At 57.0% G+C, this 21205-nt stretch overlaps 1 protein-coding gene across 1 annotated transcript; it reads left to right on the top strand.

The window, feature by feature from the left end:
* Positions 1-3686: 3686 nt before the first annotated feature.
* On the top strand, positions 3687-18737 carry Exoc3l2 (exocyst complex component 3 like 2). The gene is made up of 12 exons (XM_048330228.1): positions 3687-3743; positions 4785-5320; positions 7667-8303; positions 9495-9606; positions 10947-11048; positions 11144-11244; positions 11329-11439; positions 12271-12406; positions 14358-14480; positions 14901-15056; positions 16811-16932; positions 18158-18737. The coding sequence occupies exons 2-12, from the start codon at positions 4801-4803 to the stop codon at positions 18447-18449; spliced, it is 2412 nt and encodes an 803-aa protein (XP_048186185.1). The 5' UTR covers positions 3687-3743; positions 4785-4800; the 3' UTR covers positions 18450-18737.
* Positions 18738-21205: the final 2468 nt, after the last annotated feature.

The raw sequence follows: 21205 nt of genomic DNA, 5'->3' as shown, positions 1-21205 counted from the left end.
TCTCAAAGGCCTCCGCTTTGCCCGGCTGGAGAGAGGCTCTGGGCTCACTGCCAGCCCCAGGGCGTCTCCCTGGGGTGCCCAGGATGGAGTTGTCACCTTGGAAGGCGTGAAGAGGAGGCAGAGGGGTGTGGAGGGAGTTCCGGGCCAGGGCGCAGAGCTGGGGGGGGGGTGAGGGTGGGGACCAGGCTGCTGCCCTGGTCCGGCCCAGGCTCTTCTAACAGCACAGACAGATAATGAGCCCTTCCCGCCCCTGGCCCCAGAGAGGGAGGGGTTTCCTGACAGGAAATTGTCCTCCTCCAGGTCCCCCCCTCCCCAGATCCAAGCCCTCAGCAGTCCCGGCTGCAGCAGCCTGGGGACAGGACGGGAGAAGGGACGGAGGGACAGGCAAGGAGGACAGAGGTGAGTGGACTGGAGGCAGGGGACAGGCCCCCCATCCCTTCCAAAAAGAGGCACCGGGTCAGGACTCACAGGAACCTGTTGCTTGAACCCCAAAGGGGCTGGAGGCAAAAGGAGAAAGGGGAGCACTGGGAAGGGGGCAGAGAGACGGGAGTGGGAAGAAGGGTGCAGGAAACTTTGGGGGCCCTGGGGCACCCGGGAGGTAAGGAGAGAATCTGGACGACCTTGAGCTCATCAGAGGTCCAAGGCGAGTGACAGTGGTCCAAGGCACGCCGAGCCCTGTGGAGAGCTGGAAGCAGTGGTGGGGAGGGCGCCCCGGCTTCCTCCTGAAGATGGGGTTCTCTGAGGTGGGCAAGGGCAAGGCTGAGACTGGACAGGAGCTGGCAGATGTCAGGATGTGTCTTTGGGGGACAAGCACCTGTGGGTGGGAGTTGGGTTTGAGGGAAATGCAATGTGGAAAGCTGGTTCCCCAGGCAGGGTGGTAGCGCACGCCTGTAATCCCAGCACCCAGGAGGCAGAGGTTGGAGAATGGAGAGACCAAGGCCAGCAGGGACAAATAATAATAATAATGAGAAAAAGAAGACAAAACAAGTGTTCTGGAAGGCCAATTTGGGGTGTAGGAGGTGCTAAGTTGTGCACACGGCAGGGCCGGCTGCTGTGGAGGGTCTGGGGCTCGGGGGGGGGGGGGGGGAAGGCTGGCAGCAAGGAAGAGGAGGGGCCTGAGGGGGAAGCTCTGGGCGCTGGGACATCCTGAGAGAACCGGGGGGCTGGGGGCTTGAGGAGGCCTGGGAAGTGAGTCAGGGCCCGGGCACGGGGAGGCTGACGCGGGCCTAGGGGGGTGCCGAGGGGGGGGCAGGATGTCGGAGCCAGCCTGCCAAGGGGGTGTCAGATCCAGGAAGGGGAGCGAGGCCTGGGCCAGTTTAGGGGGGACGTTGGCAGTGCTTTGCGGGGGCACTGGGTGGGAGAATGTCAGATCAGCTTCAGACAACGTCAGCCTGGGATTTTTCTGGGGTGGGATGGGGAGACTTTGAGGTGGGAAGATGCTGGGACCTGTGGTGAGCTGACGATGGAGACATGTTGGGGTGAACGAGTCACAAGTGGAGGACCCTGCGTTGTCATGGTGACAGGGGACCACAGAGGCGGAGGGAAACAAGAGGATTGAGAAACAAGGGCTGAGATCCGGAGGCTGAAAGGTGTTATACACCCACGGCCCACGCCTGTCATCCTAGCTGCTCAGGAGGCTGAGATCTGAGGATTGTGGTTCAAAGCCATCCTAGGCAGGAAAGTCTGTGAGATTCTTATCTCCAATTAACCACCAGAAAACCAGAAGTGGAGCTGTGGCTCTAACGGTAGAGTGCTAGCTTTGAGCAAGAAGAGCTCAAGGACAGTGCCCAGGCCCTGAGTTCAAGCCACAGGACTGGACAAAAGAAAAATCAACACATAAAATAAATAGAGGCTGAAAGTCAGGGGAGGGGGAGGGAGGACACGTCACCTCAGAAAGTGGGCTCTCAAGCTCCTCCCAGGCTTCTTTTCCACCTACAAGCACCCCAGTGTTCTGCCCTGCCCCCCACCTTGACCTTGGTGACAAATAAACTATGGGTGCAGCCATAGAAGAACCCGCAACAAGCTGGTGAAATTCCATCCCAGAGGGAGAATGGAATACTATGCAACCATTAACATAACCTAGCTGGAGCCCAGGCCACAGCTAAATCTTCCAGGTTGAAGGTGAGAGCATGAAAGTGGACATTAGTTCTCAGGATACAGACTTGTGTGGCACCATTTTTTTCTAACGAGCTTGAAACGTGGAAGGTGACAAGACTCCATAAGCACAGGGTTCGAATGTGCGTGGGGCTGGGCCCTGGTGGCTCACACCTGTCATCCTAGCTACTCCACAGGCTGAGATCTGAGGATCATGGTTTGAAGCCAGCCTGGGCAGGAAAAGTTTGTGAGACTTTTATCACAATTAACTACCAAGAAGCTACAAGTGGAGGTGTGGCTTGAGTGAAAATAGCCAAGTGAGACCACAAAGTCCTGAGTTCAAGCCCCAGTACCAGCATTAAAAAGGAAAATGTGCCTGAACAGAGAGACAGCAGCATGTTTCTCATGCAAGTCTTCTTGATGACTTTGAAGCATCAGGCTCTGTACTGCAAGAAATGCAGGATTCTCCTGTCTCCCTCCTGAGTGCTGGGGCTGCTATACCCGGTCTTCTAATGCTGAAACCTCAGGAGGAAAGGAGAAAAAGAAAATCTAATACAGATGGCACCGAGGGTTGCAAGCATGGTTATTATTAACTTTGCTTTCTATATTTTTTTGAAAGTATTTGGAGTATTTCATTGTAGGGTTTTTTTTTTGTTTTATTTATTTATTTGTTTTTGTCAGTCTTGGGCTCAACCTCCAGGTCTGGGCACTGTCCCTGAGCTCTTGTGCTCTAGGCTAGCACTCTAACACCACAGCACCACTTCTGGTTTTCTGGTGGCTCATTGGAGATAAAAGTCTCATAGACTTTCCTGCCCTGACTGGTTTCCAGCTGCAATCCTCAGATCTCAGCCTCCTGAGTAGCTAGAATTGCAGGCGTGAGATGCTGCTGCCTGGCTTGTTTGCTTTTTGTTGTTGTTGTTTAATTATTATTTTTCAGTGCTGAGGGTAGAACCTGGGGGCCTTGTGCATGACAGGCAAGCATTCTCCCACTGAGCCACATTCCCAAAGTGCTTTTAATTTAATTTTGTTTTTGTTGTTGGAACTCAGGGCCTTGAGCTCTAACCCTGATCTTAACTCAAGATCTTTTTTGTTTTCCACTGTAGGGCTCAAACTCAGAGCCTGGGCATTGTCAGTAAGTTTTTGAGCCACAGCACCACTTCCGGTTTTCTGGTGGTTCATTGGAGATAAGAGGCTCACAGACTTTCCTCCCCAGGCCAGCTTTGAACCACAATCCTTAGATCTCTGCTTCCTGAGTCGCTAGGATTACAGATGGGAGCCACCAGGGCCTGGTATTGTTTGTGTTTTTGCGATTTGGTGTTATTTATTTATTTATTATTTTTTTATTTTTTTGGCCAGTCCTGGGCCTTGGACTCAGGGCCTGAGCACTGTCCCTGGCTTCTTCCCGCTCAAGGCTAGCACTCTGCCACTTGAGCCACAGCGCCGCTTCTGGCCGTTTTCTGTATATGTGGTGCTGGGGAATCGAACCTAGGGCCTCGTGTATCCGAGGCAGGCACTCTTGCCACTAGGCTATATCCCCAGCCCCGGTGTTATTTATTTTTGAAACAGCATCTCCTTATGTAGCCCCTAGCCCAGGCTGGCTTCAAACTCAAGATCCTCCTGCCTTAGCATCTCTAGTGCTGGGATTACAGGTGTGTGCCACAATGTCCTGTTGCACCCCGAAAGATTAGCTGCAAGGATGAATGAGGCAGAGAGGAGAGAGAACCAATTGGGCAGGGGCGGCATGGGGGAGGAGGAGGGGAGAAGGAGCCCGCTGAACTGTGCATGCTTCCCTATGGTGCTGCCCTAGGCTGGTGGTGCCACCTTAGAAAAGAGCTTCCTTCTCCTGAGCCCGTTTCTTCATAGAGTAGGAGGGCTATTTAGGATCAGGAATCTTGGGAATGTGGCGTAGTGGTAGAGCGCTTGCCTAGCATGCATGAAGCCCTGGGTTCAATTCCTCAGTATCTCATACACAGAAAAAGCCAGAGGTGGCACTGTAGCTAAAGTGGTAGAACGCTAGCCTTGAGCAAAAGAAGCTCAGGGTCAGTGCCCGGGCTCTGAGTTCAAGCCCCAGGACTGGACAAAAAAAAAAGAAAAAAAAATCTCCCAAGTATCTTGATCCTATTTGGGGAGGGAGGGTGTTTGTGTTTTTTGTTGGTACTGGGATTTGAACTCAGGAGCCTTATGTGTTTGTCAGGTCCCCCCCAAAGCCATGGACCAATCAGAGTCCTGCCCCAGGTTCTTAAACCACGCCCCACACCTTCTTTAGGTGATAAACCCCGCCCATCCATGTAAGCCCAACCAGCCTTTGAAGCCACGCCCATCGTTGGGACCAATAACCACGCCCACATCCTTTAAAGTATGCTCCAGCCTCTTAAGCCACACCCAGCCCCTCAAAGCCCCGCCCCCGGCCTTGGGCCACGCCCCTGCTCTGCTCCACTGTCAAAGGCCTAGCTGCAGAAGGCCAAGCTGCAGAAGGCCGGCTAGGCCCGTGGGCCGAAGCCAGGCCCTGAAGTCAGACACCTGTGGCTACAAACCCCAGCTTGGCTCCTGCAGCCCTCCCGGCCTTCAGCCCATGCCTCTGCCCTTCGGAGCCTCAGTTTCCTCCCCTCCCCTCGTGTGGAACTAGGAAGGGCAGGGCACAGGCTCCCCGCCCCCAGCACCACCCAGGCGAATGCTTGATCTTTCCCCAGGTGCCCGCCTGTCACGATGCCCATTCTGAAGAGTCTAGGGGTGGCAGACCCCAAGATGCCCCGGGCGGGGACTCTGCCCCTCCGATCCTCCCGCAACCCCTTCGAGGAAGTTCCAGGCCTGGAGGGAGAGGCCGGGGACCTGGGGACCCTGCCCAATGGGACATCGTGCCGCCGCCGTGCCACCCTGGAAAAGCTGGCGGGTCTGGCCCCGTTCCGCCTTGGCTGGTCCCCCGGCCGCCGGGCGGGCAGCCCCGGGGACGGGCAGCCCCGTTCTTTCTTGGGCCGGGTGCTGGCCCCGGGAATTCGAAGGAGCTCGGCAGACTTTGGCCTCCTGACTCGGCTTCAGGGAAACCGAGGCCATGGCGACGAGGAGGCCACCGGGGAGGCTGCTCGGAGACTCGCCTTCCTGCGCCTGGGGCGTGGGCCCAAACCCAGGAGAGCCTCCCTGGCCGAGAGGGTGGTCCCTGCCGGAGAGGCCGCTCCCGAACCCCCGCCCAAGATCCGGGAGCCCCCAAAGATGAAGGAACCCTTGTCAGGTAAGTGGGGAGACCTCATGCGGAGGCATGGCCCTGTGGTTCCCCTCTCCCTGCCTGGGCCTCCCTGCCTCCATTCTTTAACCTGTATAGGTACCCCTAAGAAGCTCACGCTCTGTCCCCTCCATCCTCCACCTCCCCAGCCTCCGTTGCCCCCAATCCATCCTCCCCACCATTTCCACGATCACCTCTATGATCAGAATCAATGAAGGCCCCATGAGCCAGGTGCCTGTGGCTCCCACCTGTAAATCCTAGCTACTCTGGAGGCAGAGATCTGGAGAATTAAAATTCCAGGCCGGCCCAGGCAAATAATAGTTCTCTAAGACTCCATCTCCACAGAAAAAGCTGGGCATGGTGATTCCTGTCTAGCATCTCAACTAGGATGAGAGGCAGAAGTTGGGGGAACCTGGTCCAGTCTTGCCTGGGGGTGGGGATGGGGGCAGGGAAGGACCAGTGTCAAAAATAGCTAGAGGAAAAAGGGCTGGAGGCATGGCTCAGCAGTACAGCACCTGTCTAGCAACACAAACCACAACTTTATCCCCTCCAACCTCAACCTCTTTTCGGCTGTCAGTGTCCAATGTCTTCCTCTTCAATGTCCTCTCTGTTTCCGTCCAATCCATTATTTTCTTTTCTGTGCCAGCCCTAGGGCTTGAAATCAGGGCCAGGGCTCTGTCTGCGGCTTTTTTCTTTCTCAAGGCTAGTTAGTGCTCTACCACTCAAGCCACAGCTCTACTTTTGGATTTTTGGTGGTTAGCTGAAGATAAGAGTCTCAGAGAGCTGGGTGCCAGCGGCTCACACCTTTAATCCTAGCTACTCAGGGGACTGAGATTTGAGGATTGCAATTCAAAGCCAGCCAGGGCAGGAAAGTCCCTGAGACTCCTTATCTCTAGTGAACCACCTGAAAATCAGAAGTAGAACTGTGCCTCAAAAGAAAGGTAGAGCACTAAACCTTGAACAGAAAAGCTCAGGACAAGCCCCATCTCTCTCTCTCTCTCTCTCTCTCTCTCACACACACACACACACACACACACACACACAGAGTCTCAACGACTTCTATGTTCCAGCTGGCTTCGGACCACAGATCTCAGCCTTCTAAGTAGCTAGGATGACAGGCGTGAGCCACCATAACTGATTATCAACACCATTCTTATCCTGGCCTTCTCTACTCTGTCCTTGAATCTCACTCCATCTCTGGACCCATATCTTCATCCCCAGCCCCCCCACACCTGAATTCGGGGTCCTCCCCAGCCCCTGTGTGCACCCCCCCTCTCGTCCTCCAGTGCCCTCTACATCCTGGCGATTTCAGCCCCAGCTCCCTGGGGATTGGGAGGGCACGGCAGGGAGGTGAGGAGGGGGTGACTGGAGCCCCCGCCTTCTGGAAACGGATGGGCAGAAATAGCCCTGGCCAGGAAATAGTTTCTCTGCCAGGGAGGAAGCAGAGGGGGGAGGTGTGGAGGGTAACTCTAGGCCGCTGGGCCAGGGGACCCTTCTGCCCCCCCTCTGCCTCCATTCCAGACTCTCAACCCCAGCCTCTGCTTGCTGGAGCAAGGGGGGGGGGCTTCCAGAGTGTGGAATAGCCATCCCCACTCCAAGCACCCCAACTCTGGCCTCCACGTCCTCCTCTTCTCCTGGCCTGTCACACCTGCCCCCTGCTCTGTCCCTACCTGGCTCTGACCTCCTGTAGCTCACATCACACACACACACACATATATACATATATACACACATACACATGCATATACCACATATATACACATACATATATACATACATATATACACATACATACACATGCATATACACACATACATATAAACACACATACATATGTATATGTATGTGGTTTTGCTTTTTACTGGTCCTTGGGGCTTGAACCCAGGGCCTGGGCGCAGTCCCTAAGCTTTTTCTCTCAAGGCTGGGACTCTACCACTTCAGCTGCACCTGCACTTCTGACTTTTTGGTAGTTATTAGAGACAAGAGTTTCTGAAGTTTTCCTTCCCCTGCTGACTTTGAACCACAATCCTCAGATCTCAGCCTCCTGAGTAGCTAGGATGACAGGCGTGAATCATTGGCACTGTATTTTGACTCTGAAGCAGGGTCACCCTAAATTTCATTGAAACTGGCCTTGAACTCGCGATCCTCCTTCCGCCCCCGGATTAGCTCTGGGATTACAGGTGGTCACCACCGCGCTGCGCGCACCAGCCCTAGTTTTTCACTCTTGTCTCTCGTCCCTGGCCTTCGCTCCTTGTCTCCCGCCCCTCTCCCGCTGCGCCCCCTACTCACCACCCCGTTCCCTCCCATGCTGGGGATCCTGAGCGGGAACCCCCGCCTGCGCGTTTGCCCCCACAGTGTTGGAGATCCTGAGTCTGATCCAGCGGCGCGAGCTGGCGCGGGCCGACGAGCACATCTTGGAGCTGGAGGCGGAGGAGCTGGCGTCGTCGGGGGGCGGCGCCCCGGGCCCACCCCAGGTCCCCGGCGCGTGCGGAGGCCGCCGGGCGCGGGACGTGGCGCTGTTGTACGAGGCCCTGCAGCGGGAGCTGTGGGCGCTGGTGCGGGAGACCCTGGCGGGGCCCGGGCCGGGCGCGGGCGTCGGGGCGGGCGCCGTGGCACAGCTGGGCCAGGTGCTGGTGCAGGAGGAGGCGGCCGATGGGCGCCGGGGGCCTGGCGCGGCCCGCAAGCTGCGCGCCCGCTGGGCAGAGGCGGTGGCCCGAGCCGCCCGCGAGCGCCTGGAGGCAGCGGCCCCCGGGGCCACCAGCGGAGGGCTGGCCGGGCAGCTGGAGGCGCTGCGGGCGCGACTGCTGGAGGACTTGGCCGTGGTGCGGGGCCGCCTGGCGCCCGCCTACCCCGCCGGCCTGGGCGCCTTCGCCGTCTACCTGCGCGGCTACCATGGCGCGCTGGCCGAGTGGCTGGGCAGCGCCGCGCGCAGGAGGCTGCCGCTGGCCGACCGCTACGCGCTCCTCCACTGGCACAACCAGGTGTACCCCAGGTGAGCCGGGGAGGGCACCCCAAGCCAGCCAGGACCCCCAGCCCAGCCCGAGACCAAGCAGCCCACCTTCGACCATCCTGACACCCCAATCATTCCCCGCCTCATACTGAGGTTCACACCCCGTTTAGCCCCTCAAATCTCAGGCTCCTAGAACCTTCCAGACTTTGGTTTCTCACCTACCTGTCCAGCTCCCGCCCCAGTCCTGGGGCTTGAACTTAGGACCTGGCCACTGTCCCTGAGCATCTTTTGCTCAAGGCTAGCACTCTACCACTTGAGCCACAGCACCACCTCTGGCTTTTTCTGTATATGTGGTGCTGAGGAATCGAACCTGGGGCTTCATGCATGCTAGGCGAGCACGCTACCACTAAGCCATCCTTCCAGCCCTGCCCTAGACTCTAAAGAGGCCCCACTCCAGTTCTCAACCCTCCGTACCCTGGACCCACACAAGTTCTAGGAGCTCAGTCAGTGAGGTTCACACCTGCAATCCCAGCCACCAGGATTCTAGTTTGAAGCTATGCCTGGGCAACAGTTAGCAAGATCATCCATCCCTCCACCCCCATGTCAATGAACAAGCCTGGGTTGGTGATGTGTGCATGACATCCCAGCCCTCAGAAGACTGAGGAAGGAGGGTTGTGAGTTCCAGGTCAGCTTGGGCTACAGAATAGGACGATGTCTTAAGAAAGAAAAAAGAGCCGGTTGCACGGGCTGGCTGGGATTAGATCTGTGAGCTCCCTTGCCTGGCTCGGAGATGAATGGAGGTCCTGAGCAAAAGGCTGGGAGGGTGGATGGTGGGGAATGGTGGGGGCCATTGATGCCCTGGCTCAACCTAGCCATGCAGGGCGTTGTGGGGGTCACGGATAGGGTCAGGGCCATGGAGACCTAGGACCTAGGAGAAGAAGTGGAAGGCAGCCAATGAGGGGCGAGGCCTTGCGTGTCAGGTCCTCAGGTCTCCACTTGACCTCCGTGTCTTGTCCGGACACCATCCATCAGGGAGCTGACTCAGAGCTGGAGACAGGCGAGACACAATCGCAGCCGTGTCCCTAGACGGACGGACGAGCACAGCCCGGGCCCCAAGAGAGGAAGGGAGAGGCCCGGGGTCACACAGGCGGAGATGGTGTAGGCTAGAACGGGGCCCATCACTCGGCCTCACCCCTCACGGATCACCCCACTTCTCCTCCCTCCTCCCCCCAGGGAGGTCCTAGGGCTGGTGGACATAGTCGCCCTGGAGAACGGGGAACTGGGGCCCCTCCTGTCCCCCGGCACCCTGCTGGGTTTGGAGGATGAGTGTGTCACCGATGTCAAGGTATCTAGACGCCACATTGGCCATTATGGGTTACTGTGGGTTTGGGGGTCTGGGGAGGCCTCTCCCCTCCTTGATTCACTGTGTCTGTCTCCCATTTTCCTTTGGGAATTTCTGAGCTCTGAAGTCCCAAGGCATGGGACTCCACAGTCACCCGGGCTGTCTGCCTTACTGGTTGCCTCCCCAGCCTGCTTGGGTGGGGGTGGGGGGGCAGGGACAGAGGTGCTCACAGAGAAGGTTGGGCCCAGTCAGGTCTTTGGAATCTTAGAGCAGGAGAAAACTGTCTGATGGCCCTTCAGTGCGCGGTGACCTCAGCCACAGAGGGGTGTCCTGGGGTGCCCTGTGAGGATGTTGGTCCCAGGCCAGTTCCAGGACCCTGAACCATGAGATTGTGGAGTGTGGTAGACCCACACTTGTCCATCTCCTGCATCTGGTGTGGTTGAGGGCAGCCATTAGGCCCACAATCCAGAGATGAGCAATCCTTTGGAATTCTTGAATCATAGAATCTTTAAAGTTTGGGTTGTTTTTTTTTTCTTTTCTGTGTGCCAATTCTGGGGCTTGAACTCAAGACCTGGGCACTGTCCCTTAGCTTTTCTCCTCAAGGCTGGTGCTCTACCTCTTGAATCACAGCACCACTCTTAGTTATTTTTTTGGTGGTTCACTGGAGATAAGAATGTCACAGACTTTCCTGCCCAGGCTGGCTTTGAACTGTAATCTTCAGATCTCAGCTTCCTGAGTAGCTAGGATGGCAGGCATGAACTAGGAGGGGCCAGCCCGAATCTGGGAATTTTAAACAGTTTGGTGAAATAAGAGCCAGTGAAATGAGGATCCTTAATTCCTTTGGCTGTTCAATGCCGTGAGCTCAATGCCACAGGCGGCTCTCAGGAGCATCCCTTAGGCAGGATGGAAGCAAGGGCTGGATGGCCCAGTGGCTCTCTCCAGCTTAGCCATGAACTTGGCGGCCTAGTAAGTGGGATCTAAAAGGACTCGAATGGCTCACACCTATCAGCCTAGCTACTGGGGAGGCTGGGATCTGAGCATGGCAGTTGAAAGCCAGACCAGGCAGGAAAGTCTGGGAGACTGGTATCTCCAGTGAACCACCAGAAAAGCACAAGTGGCACTGTGGCTCAAAGTGGTGGAGCACCAGCCTTGAGCTGAAGAGCTCGAGGACAGTGCCCAGGCCCAGAGTTCAAGCTCCATGACCGACAAAAAAATAAGATAAACAAATAATGTAAATCAATCAATAAATAAAAGGACTTGAAGCTACAGGATTGGGGGGAGGGTTATAGGGGGAGGGACGAGAAAGACTCTCATGCCAGACAGCCCCCAACTCCTCCCGGCAGGCTCAGACACGGGCATCCCTCCTCCGAGTGCTCCAGGAGGATGAGGAGCACTGGGGGTGCCTGGAGGACCAGCCCAGCAGCCTGGCACAGGATGTGTGTGAGGTAGGATTGACCCGGGGAGGACGGGGATCAGCTGGGCCCTGGGGGGGGGGGGAGGATGGCGACCTAATTTCAACTCTTTTCTATGGCTGGCGCAGCTGCTGGAAGAGCACACAGAAAGAGCACCCCGCATCAGCAAGGAATTCGGGGAGCGCATGGCGCACTGCTGTCTGGGGGGGCTGGCAGAGTTCCTGCAAAGGTTAGAGGGGCAAGGGCCAGGGCTGGGGGGATGGGATCAGACAGACAGAAGAAGATGACAGGCTGACGCTCTCCTCCCTGCTAGTTTCCAGCAGCGCGTGGAGCGCTTCCACGAGAACCCAGGAGTCCGAGAGCTACCCACGGATGTCTATATCAGCAGGACCATTACCCTGGTCAACTGTGGGCCCCCCCTGAGGTGAGACACCCCCCACTGCGTGTGGACACCCCAAAGGCGCTTTCAACAGAGTGCCCAGGTCCCAGGAGGAAAATCGCAGGGCTTACCCCTGGGACATCCATGAGGGTCCCAGAAATTCTAGAAACATACATGTGTATAATTTTCCCCCCTCAATACTGGAATTTGAGCTCAAGGCCTTGTGTTCTCTGGGCTTGCTTGCTCAGCTGGCGCTCTATCATTTGAGCTAGGCCTCCAATCTGGCTGGCATTTTGCTGGTTAACTGGAAATAAGAGTCCTACAGATTTGCCTTCCCCAGCTGGTTTCAAACTGTGATCCTCTAGATTTTATTTTTTGTTGTTGTTGTTGATTGTGGGGCTTGAACTCAGGGCCTGGGCACTGTCCCTAAGCTCTTATGTTCAAGGCTAGCGCTCTACCACTTTGAGCCACAGAGACGCTTCTGGCTTTTGAGTGGTTCGTTAGAGATAAGAGTCTCACAGGAGCTTTTCTGCCCAGGCTGGCTTCAAACCACCATCCTCAGATCTCAGCCTCCTGAGTAGCTAGGATACCAGGTGGGAGCCACCAGTATCTGGCTGATTCCTCTAGATCCTAAGTCTCCTGAATAGCTATGATTACAGGCATGAGCCACCAGTGCCTGGATGAATTATATATTTCTCTCTCAACTTTTTTTTTTATTAACTTGTTTTAAATTGCATTTAATCTTCTTTATTGTTGCTGGGGATGGAAACCAGCCTACCGGGCATGCTAAACACAGCCTCACTGAGTTACACTCCCCTTCCCTATTCCTTAAATTATATCTTAAACATTGACTGCTGGTTCCCTTGGCCCCTACAGGGCGCTGGCAGAGCGGCTGGCCAGGGTGGGGCCCCCTGAAAGCGAGCCTGCCCGAGAAGCTTCGGCCTGCGCCCTGGACCGCGTGACCCGGCTCTGCCACCGAGTCCTCATCGATCTGCTGTTCCAGGAGCTGCAGGTGAGGGGGCCTGGCAGGACAGGGGGCGTCCGGAAGCAGGTGGGGGCAGCCTTGCTGGGAGGGGAAAGGGAATCGGGAAGGGGGAAGGGGGAGGGCAGAATTCCTAGGATGAGGGGAGAGCTTGGGTGGGACTCCCTATACCCATGCCCAGCTCTCCTACATCCTCAACGTGGACAATTTGTGAATGACACATGGGGTTCAGCTGGCCATACACCACCACTCCCCTTCTCGGATCAAAATAACCCCAGGGCTCTTGACTCACCTGGTCCTGGTCCCCAGGCCCCTCCCTTCTCAGACCTCATCTCCAGATGCCCACTGAGTCATTTCCTCCCTCCCAGCCCTACCCTTCTGCTGCCCCATAACACAGGCAGGGCGGTCCCGCCTCAGGACCTTGGTACCTGCTGTTTCCTCTGCTTAGAATGCTCCCTGGCAGGCCTCATAGCTCCCGCTCCTCTTGTTGAGGTCCTGACTCAAAGCATCCGCCTCTTCATGAGGCTTTTCTCCTGTGATTCTGCAGCCCAGTGAGCCCACACACTGGCCCATAGCTTTCGTCTCAGCCCAGCCTCCTGAGCAGCCAGGAGACAGGTGTCAGCCGCCAGTAGCCAGCTCTTTGTTTTTAGTGTGTATTAATTGTACCAAAGGGTTTTACCGTAGTATTTTGCATGTTTATGTCTTACTTTTTTTGGTTACTTGTGGGGCTTGAACTCAGAGCTTGGACACTGTCCTTGAGCTCTTTTGCTCAAGGCTAGCGCTCTACCACTTAAACCACAGTATCACTTCTGGTTTTCTGGTGGTTCATTGGGGATGAGAGTCTCACAGGCTTTCCTGCTGGAGCTGACTTTGAACCTCGACCCTCAGATCTCAGCCTCCTGAGTAGCTAGGACGACAGGCGTGAGCCGCCAGCCCCTGGCCTTGTCTTATGTTTTAATCCAAATATTCCTGAATTATTTTTCCTTGAGGTGCTGGGGATGGAAACCCGACCTGGTATATTCTGGGTAGGGGCTCCACTGCGCAGCCATGCCCCCCCCATAGGCCACACCCCCCGTATGCCCTTACAACCAAGCCACGCCCCTAGCACACTGCAGTTCTTGGTGTGTTCTGTGGGCTTGAACTCAGGGCCTGGGCACTGTCCCTGAGCTTTTTTTTTTTTTTTTTTTTTTTAACTCAAGGCTGGCGCTCTACCACTTGAGCCACAGCTCCACTTCCAGCTTTTTTTTTTTTTTGGCCAGTCCTGGGCCTTGGACTCAGGGCCTGAGCACTGTCCCTGGCTTCTTCCCGCTCAAGGCTAGCACTCTGCCACTTGAGCCACAGCGCCGCTTCTGGCCGTTTTCTGTATATGTGGTGCTGGGGAATCGAACCTAGGGCCTCGTGTATCCGAGGCAGGCACTCTTGCCACTAGGCTATATCCCCAGCCCCACTTCCAGCTTTTTGGTGGTTAACTGGAGATAAGAGTCACAGACTTTCATGTCCAGTTAGTTTCAAACCACAATCCTCAGATCTCAGCTTCCGGAGGACCTAGGATAACAGCTGTAGTTCCAGCTGTAGTTTGTTTTTGTGACAGGGCCTTTACTGGCCCTGAAGCTCCATCCTCCTACCTCCATCTTGCTGTGTGGCTGGGATTACAGGTGTGCATCACTATACCTGGCTAAGATTCTTCCACCCACCTGGCTAAGAAGACTCACTAGTGTGTGGGGGGGGGGGCGGCTTTCCTCCAGGAAGCCCTCCTTGATTCTCCGCCCCACGTAGGCATCCTCTTTGGGCTTCCTGCACTCCTGGGCCTCTGCGCCCTGGGTGGCAGCTCCATCTGCCTCCTCCTCTGGGCTGAGGGCCTCAGGAGGACGCAGAAGGACAGGGTGGACCACGGGGCCGGTCCCTGCAGCCGCAGCCCTGGTTCGGCCCCCAAGCCGGGGGCGGGGAGCTCTGACTCCCCCGCGCTGTCCGCCCCCTCCAGCCTCACTTCAACAAGCTGATGCGCAGGAAGTGGCTGAGCAGCTCGGAGGCGCTGGATGGCATCGTGGGCACGCTGGGCGCCCAGGCGCTGGCCCTGCGCCGCATGCAGGACGAGCCTTACCAGGTGCGTGCCTGGGGGGCCCGGGAGGCCGGGAAGGCGGGAAACAGGGCGCAGAGGGCTTGGGGGTGAGGCGGAGAACTGGGGTGCATGCAGAGGGCTGGGGTCGAGGGTGGAAACAGGGCATAGAGGGCTGGGGGGGGTGAGGTGGGATATGGGGTGCAGAGGCGAGTGTGCGCCTGCTTGGTCTGCAGGGAGGACTGTCCGTGTGGGTCCGGTGCGCCCCCCGGACGCCCGGTCGGGGGGTAACCGCAGGCTGATTGGGGGTTCGGGCCGGGGAGGGACCTCATGGGAGCCAGGCGGGCACCAGAGGGCTCGCGGTCCCCGCCCGGAGCGGGTGCGGGCAAGTGGACAGCTGGCGTTCAGGGGTCCCCCGGGGGCGGGGGTCCGGGACGCTGCGGTGACGGCGCCCTCCCCCCCCCCCAGGCGCTCGTGGCGGAGCTGCACCGGCGGGCGCTGGTGGAGTACGTGCGGCCCCTGCTGCGGGGCCGCCTGCGCTGCCGTTCGGCTCGAACCCGCAGCCGCGTGGCGGCCAGGCTGCGCGAGGACGCGGCGCAGCTCCAGCGTCTCTTCCGGCGGCTGGTGAGTGAGGCCCGGGGGCGCCCAGGAAGCCCGGGCTGGAAAGCGGGGGCGGTGGAGGGCGGGGTCGATGGGGACAGGACTGGAGCAAAGACCCAACAAATTTGGGACACCTCCTCTTCCAACAACCCAAGGCCGGGGGCCGCGGTGCACGCCTCGCGTCCCGGTTACACGGGGAAGCTTAAACCAGGATGGAGACCCCAAGCCTGCCCGGGCAAGGAGCGAGCCCGACTGGAAAAGAAATTTATAAGAACAGTAAAGAGCTGGGGGGCTCCGTCGCTACAGTGATAGAGACCCCCTCCCACAATGGGGGCCCAGACTCCGCCTGCTGCAATTGGGCTTTACAGCTGGGCAATGGGAACAGATGGCTTTGCTACCCATTATTGGGGGACAAGGTCATTAATCCCTGGGCTGTAACCCTGCAGAGTCGACGCCCATAAACTGTAGCCATTCTTGCCAGAACAGATTGGAAAAAGAAAAGTTTTAAATAAATAAAAATTAAACTTAAAGCTAGGTGCCAGAGGAACCCAGAATCTCCAAACCCACAACTTCAAACCACCAGACCTTCCTTGTGTCCAGTTGTCAGCAGCGCCTCTCTCCCTCCCTCACTCCCTCCCTCCACTCTGCCAGTGCCTAGTCCTTGAAACTTTGCACACCCTCCCTTTCTCTGAGATTAGTCCCGGCTTTACAGAGTGGTGAGAAACCAACGCACAGGCTCTGGGCTCTATCTTGTTCTCCTCCCATGTAACATTTTGCAGACTTGCAAAAGGGCCGCTGCCCCCTCCACCTCCCCCACCCCTACTGCCAGGCAGGCCCTGGGCCCCAAGCCAGCCCTGACAGCCTTTGGAATATTCTCTTTCTGTGCCAGTCTAGGGCTTGACCTCGGGACCTGGTCACTGTCCTTCAGCTATGTTACTCAAGGCTAGCGCTCTACCACTTGAGCCACAGCTCCACTTCGAGCTTTTTGGTTGTTAATTGCCCTGGGCTGGTTTCCAACTGTGATCCTCAAATCTTAGCCTCCTGAGTTTGGAGGGCTATGGCCATGAGCCACCAGGGACCAGCTCTGTTTCTCTCTTTTTGTTGTTGTTCCTCATGGGGCCTGAGTGCTGTTCTTGAGCTTTACTTTTTCTTTTCAATCGGTTGTAAGGCTTGAACTTGGGCTGTCTCTGAGCCTCTTTGGGCTCAAGGCTAGTGTTCTACGGTTCATTGGAGACCAGAGTCTCATGGGGAATTTTCTGCCCAAGCTGCCTTTGAACTGCAATCCTCAGATCTCAGCCTCCTCAGTAGCTAGAATTACAGGTGTGAGCCACTGGCACCTGGCTTCCTGTACCACTTTGAGCCACAGCACCACTTCGTTTTCTGGTGGTTCATTGGAGATATTTCTTGCCTGGGCTGGCTTTGAACTGGGATCCTCAGATCTGAGCCTACTGAGCAGCTAGACTACAGGCCTGAGTCACCAGTGCCTGACATCTCTGTCTCTCTTTTGAGAAATGGTCTCACTGTGTAGCCCAGGCTGGCCGTAACTCTGCGTCCTCTTAGCTCAGTTTTCATGTGCAGGGAAAACAGGCATGCCCCATGACACTCGGCTCGGGATAGGTTTTGAAGACTGTTGCCTAGTGGAGAGATATATTATGGATTTTTCTTCACCCAGCCCCTGCCCACAGTCTGCCTCTGTCCGCTTTCACGGGTGGGGTGCGGGATGGGTCCCCTGAGCACAGTGTGAGCCGTGGGCTGTCCCTCCTTCCCCTCCACTACAGGAGTCCCAGGCCTCCTGGCTGGACGCGGTGGTGCCGCACTTGGCCGAGGTCCTGCAGCTGGAAGACACGCCCAGCATCCAGGTGGAGGTGGGGGTGCTGGTGCGGGATTACCCAGACATCAGGTGAGCCCCCTCTCGCCCTCCCCCAAGACTTGGCATCTGTCCCCCCATTTCCTGGCCCCCAGGCACGGGAGGAGGCATCGAGCGTGTCTGTGGCTGTTTCCTGCTGGAACCGGGCAATATTAAAACCATTTCCCTCCTCCCGCCGCCACCAACGCTGCTGCTGCCGCCGCCACCCGGCTCCCAAACAAACAGGCGGTCACAGGAAGCAGGGCAGGGGGGCGCGGGGCGCAGGGCAGAGCAGAGGAAGGGCTGGCCCAGCGGGCAGCGCGGGACAGCACGGGCGGGCATCAGGGAGCCCTCCACTTGCTTCTGCCCCCCCCCCCCAATACCAGGAGAAAAGCCAGGCGCTGGCCGCTCACGCCTGTCATCCTAGCTACTCAGGAGGCTGAGATCTGAGGGCTGTGGTTCAAAGCCAGCCAGGGCAGCAAAGTCTGTGAGGTTCCAGTCTCCAAATAATCAGCCAAAAGTAGGAAGTAGAGCTGTGGCTCAAGTGGTAGAGCTCCAGCCTTGAGTGAAAACAGGAAGTGACAGCGCCCCGGCGCAGAGGTCAAACCACCCCATCAGCGTCCAAATAGAACAAAACAAAACAGTGCAATGCTGGGCTGGACACGTGGCTGAAGGGGTAAAGTGCCAGCCAAGCAAGCAACCCACAATCTTGAGGCCCTGAGTTCAAACTATTACTGGAGAGAGAGAGAAAGAGAGAGAACCAAAGTAACTCCATGTGTAATATGTAAAAAATGTGCATTTCTGGAGTACTTTGGGTAGAAAGTGGTGGTGCTGGACTTGAACCCAGGGAGCAGACTGGCCCTCGGACCCACCCTGCCGTGGTTCAAGGCATGTGTTTGGCATGCAGGGGAGCTTCCTGCATTTTGGGGAGGGGACTGCAGAATAGGGCTGGGTGCTTTACAAAACAAAACACGTTTTTGGTGCTGACCCAGAATTTGAACTCAGAGCCCCTCTCACGCTTGCTAGGCTGGTGCACTACTCCTTGTGCCTCACCACCAGCCCCCAGGAGTCAGTTTTGAGAATGAGGTTTGGGGTGGGGTGAGGGGCTCCGGGATGACCTTTAACCTCCACTAGAATTTTGGGGGCCTCTGGTTCATCTTGGGGCCTGGGGGTATTCATCCCCGGGGGACTAGGGTTGGCTTGCGGGGAGGGCCCATCCGAAGCCGGGGACCCCCCCTACACACGGGCGCCCCAGAACTGGCCCTCCCTCTCCCCGCAGGCGCAAGCACGTGGCGGCCCTGCTGGACATCCGCGGGCTGCCCCACGCGGCCGGCCGCCAGGAGATCCTGGCCGTGGCCCGGGACCTGGAGCTGTCGGAGGGCGGCGCCTCGCCGCCCGCCCGCGCCCGTGCCTTCTTCTCGGACATTCCCGTGCCCCGCCCGTCTTTCTGCCTCAGTTTCCCTCTGCTCCTGGGTCGCCTCCCGGTGTCCAGGTTGGCGGGACCCCGTCTGGCGGGCCTCTCCGTGCGCCCTCGGCCTGGGGCGCCGGCCCGGGCTCGGGCCCATCGCTGAGGCCCCCGGCGCCCCCCGCCCCGGCGCCCCCCGCCGGGCTGCGTGCCCCCCATTGTCCTCCGAGCACCCCCCGGACGCCCTGCCTGGGACTCAGACGCAAAGTCCTTGAGCCTTTTCCCACTCCACTCCTCCCACCGGAGCGTGGCGGGGGCAGGTGGCATTCTGGAAGGTTCTACACACAGAAACATCCCGGGGCTCCCCCCCCTTCCCCTCCCCTCAAGGTCGGGCCCAAATCCAACGTATGAAGGAATGTCCAATACTTAGAATAAAGAGGTTTCTATTTAACGCGAGGAAGGGCTGAGTCCTGAGTGTTGGGGGGGAGGAAGAAGGGGGGCAGGGGTGCAGGGCCCCGGGCCAAGGGCTGGTTCCATGCCCAAGGCCAGGCTGGGGTCCGGCGCAGGGCGATCGGGCTCGGGGCTGCGGGGCTTCGGGGCGGGCCTGGGCCGCGCGGAGCCGGGGGACGGTCCTCTTGTCTGTGACAGGCCTGCCCTCCTCCTGCGGGTACCACCCTGGCATGGCTCCCCGTCCATCCTAGCGTCCATCCTTAGCGGGAAACGGTGTCCCCGCCGAGTCCGGAGAGGAAGGAGGTGGGGGGCAGGGCGGCGGCCAGGGCGCCCTCCTGGGTTGACACAGGAAGGTCTGGGGTGGGAAAGTTTCCAGCCTCTCACCCCCAGCCCCCGGACCACGGGGGCATCGCGCCGCTGACCCCTGCGCCTCCGCCCGGCGGGACAGCCCTGTGATGGATGCTTCCTGGCCTGGCCTGGCCTGCAGGTTTTTTGTTTTTTTCTTCCCTGAGAACTCCTAAGGTGGAGGAGGGAGCCAGGGGTCAGCCCTGGGGCTGGGGTTGGGACCTCACGTAGGTCGGAGCTGGGCAGGAAGCGGCCACCCCGCAGGCTGTGGGTCCTTGGCCTTCTCTTCCTCTACCTTCACCCTCTCCAGAAAACAAAAAAATAAATAAAGTGACCATTTGAAGCTGGGCACCAATGTGGCTCAGGCCTGCAGCCCTACTGGTTCAAAGCCTGCTCAGGCAAGGAAAGCCAGTGAGACTCTTATCTCCAATTAACCAGCAAAAAGCCAGAGGAGGGCCTGAGAATGTGGCTTCGTGGTAGGGTGCTCGCCTAGCATGCATGAAGCCCTGGGTTGGATTCCTCAGCACCACATACACAGAAAAAGTCAGAAGTGGCGCTGTGACTCAAGTGGTAGAGTGCTAGCCTTGAGCAAAAGAAGCTCAGGGACAGTGCCCAGGCCCTGAGTTCAAGGCCCAGGACGGGCAAAAAGGAAAAAGAAAAGCCAGAAGAGGAGGTGTGGTTCAAGTCATAGAGCTACGGTCTTAAGTGAAAATGCTAAGGGGCGGCACTCAAGCCCCAGGACTGGCGCCACACACACAACAGGAGGAAAATGGAATGCATACGCAGCTCACATTTGTATGCATTCGCCCCAGTGTGTACCTGGGTGTACTTTTCATGCTCAGCTGTGGTGGTGGAACACCAGCCTAGTGAGCTCTCATGCCTGAATGCAAACAAACTGCAAACAATGTAGCCATGACAGGGGTGGGGGGAACTGTTTCAGCCTTGCTGGCATCTCCTGTCTCGGTGTATGCAGTGTAGCAGGGAAAAGTAGCAGATAAAAGTTTGTAGGCTAGCTCTTGGCTTTCTGATCTGTTATGGGCTCCCCTTTCCCCAGTGAAAAGTGGGGTTCACCAGGGACATCTTCAGCTGTATTTGGACCAGAGGGAGAAGAAAAGTTCTGCGTTCGAATGCACAAATCATGTTGCTTAAAAACAAAACAAAGGAAAAAAACAACAACACAGTAACTTGGAGGTGGGGCGCACTGATGGCTCAGGCCTGTAATTCCAGCTACTCAGGAGGCTGAGATCTGAGGACTGCGGTTCAAAGCCAGCCTGGGCAGGAAAGTTCATGAGACCTGAAAACCGGGAGTGGTGCTGTGGCACAAGTAGTAGAGCCCTAGCCTTGAGCAAAAGAGCAGAGCAGAGAGGCAGAGAGAGAGAGAGAGAGAGAGAGACAGAGACAGAGACAGAGACAGAGACAGAGACAGAGACAGAGACAGAGACAGAGAGATCCTGTAGAAAGAAGGATACAGAGCAAGACCCACAAATCATGAGCACATGACTTCTGGGGTTCTCTCCTAGTGCCCAGCCAGGCGTGGTGGTAAGCATCTGTAATTCCAGCGTTCAAGGAGGCCAAGGCAGGAGGTGCTCAAGCTCAGGGCCAGTCTGGGCTACATAGTGACTTTGAGGCTAATCTAGAATAGAGTGAAAGGTACTCAGAAGGGTGAGAGCTGGAGGATCATGGTTCAAAGCCATCCTGGGAAGGAAAGTTCATGACACTATCTCCATTTAACTAGCAAAATGCTGGCCTGGAGGTATGGCTCAAGTGTCAAAGCACCAGCTGAGCAAGCCAGCCAAGCGAGTATGAGGTTCTGAGTTCAAACCTCAGTACATCCAAGACAATTTTAAACAGTACTAAAATTTGAGTAAAATCTACCTCATCAAGAATTAAAGGAGAAAATGCTTTGATTATCATAAAAGATGCAGACAGAGCATTTGGCAAAATTGTCAGGCTCAGCTGCAAGCAGGAATTTGCCGGTTTTCTGAGGCTTTCAATGATTGCCACATGCCTTGGATGCTTCATAAACAAGATATATAAATAAATACCCAGTGAGGTTCCTGAAAGGATGTCAGCATTCTTCAGCGTTGGAAAAATTCAAAGAGAACCACACAACGATGATTAAACAGG

This window comes from Perognathus longimembris, chromosome 20, assembly GCF_023159225.1.
Source record: "Perognathus longimembris pacificus isolate PPM17 chromosome 20, ASM2315922v1, whole genome shotgun sequence".
Lineage (NCBI taxonomy): Eukaryota > Metazoa > Chordata > Mammalia > Rodentia > Heteromyidae > Perognathus > Perognathus longimembris.
The sequence above is the reverse complement of the archived record's forward strand: the minus strand, read 5'-3'. Positions and strand labels throughout refer to the sequence as shown.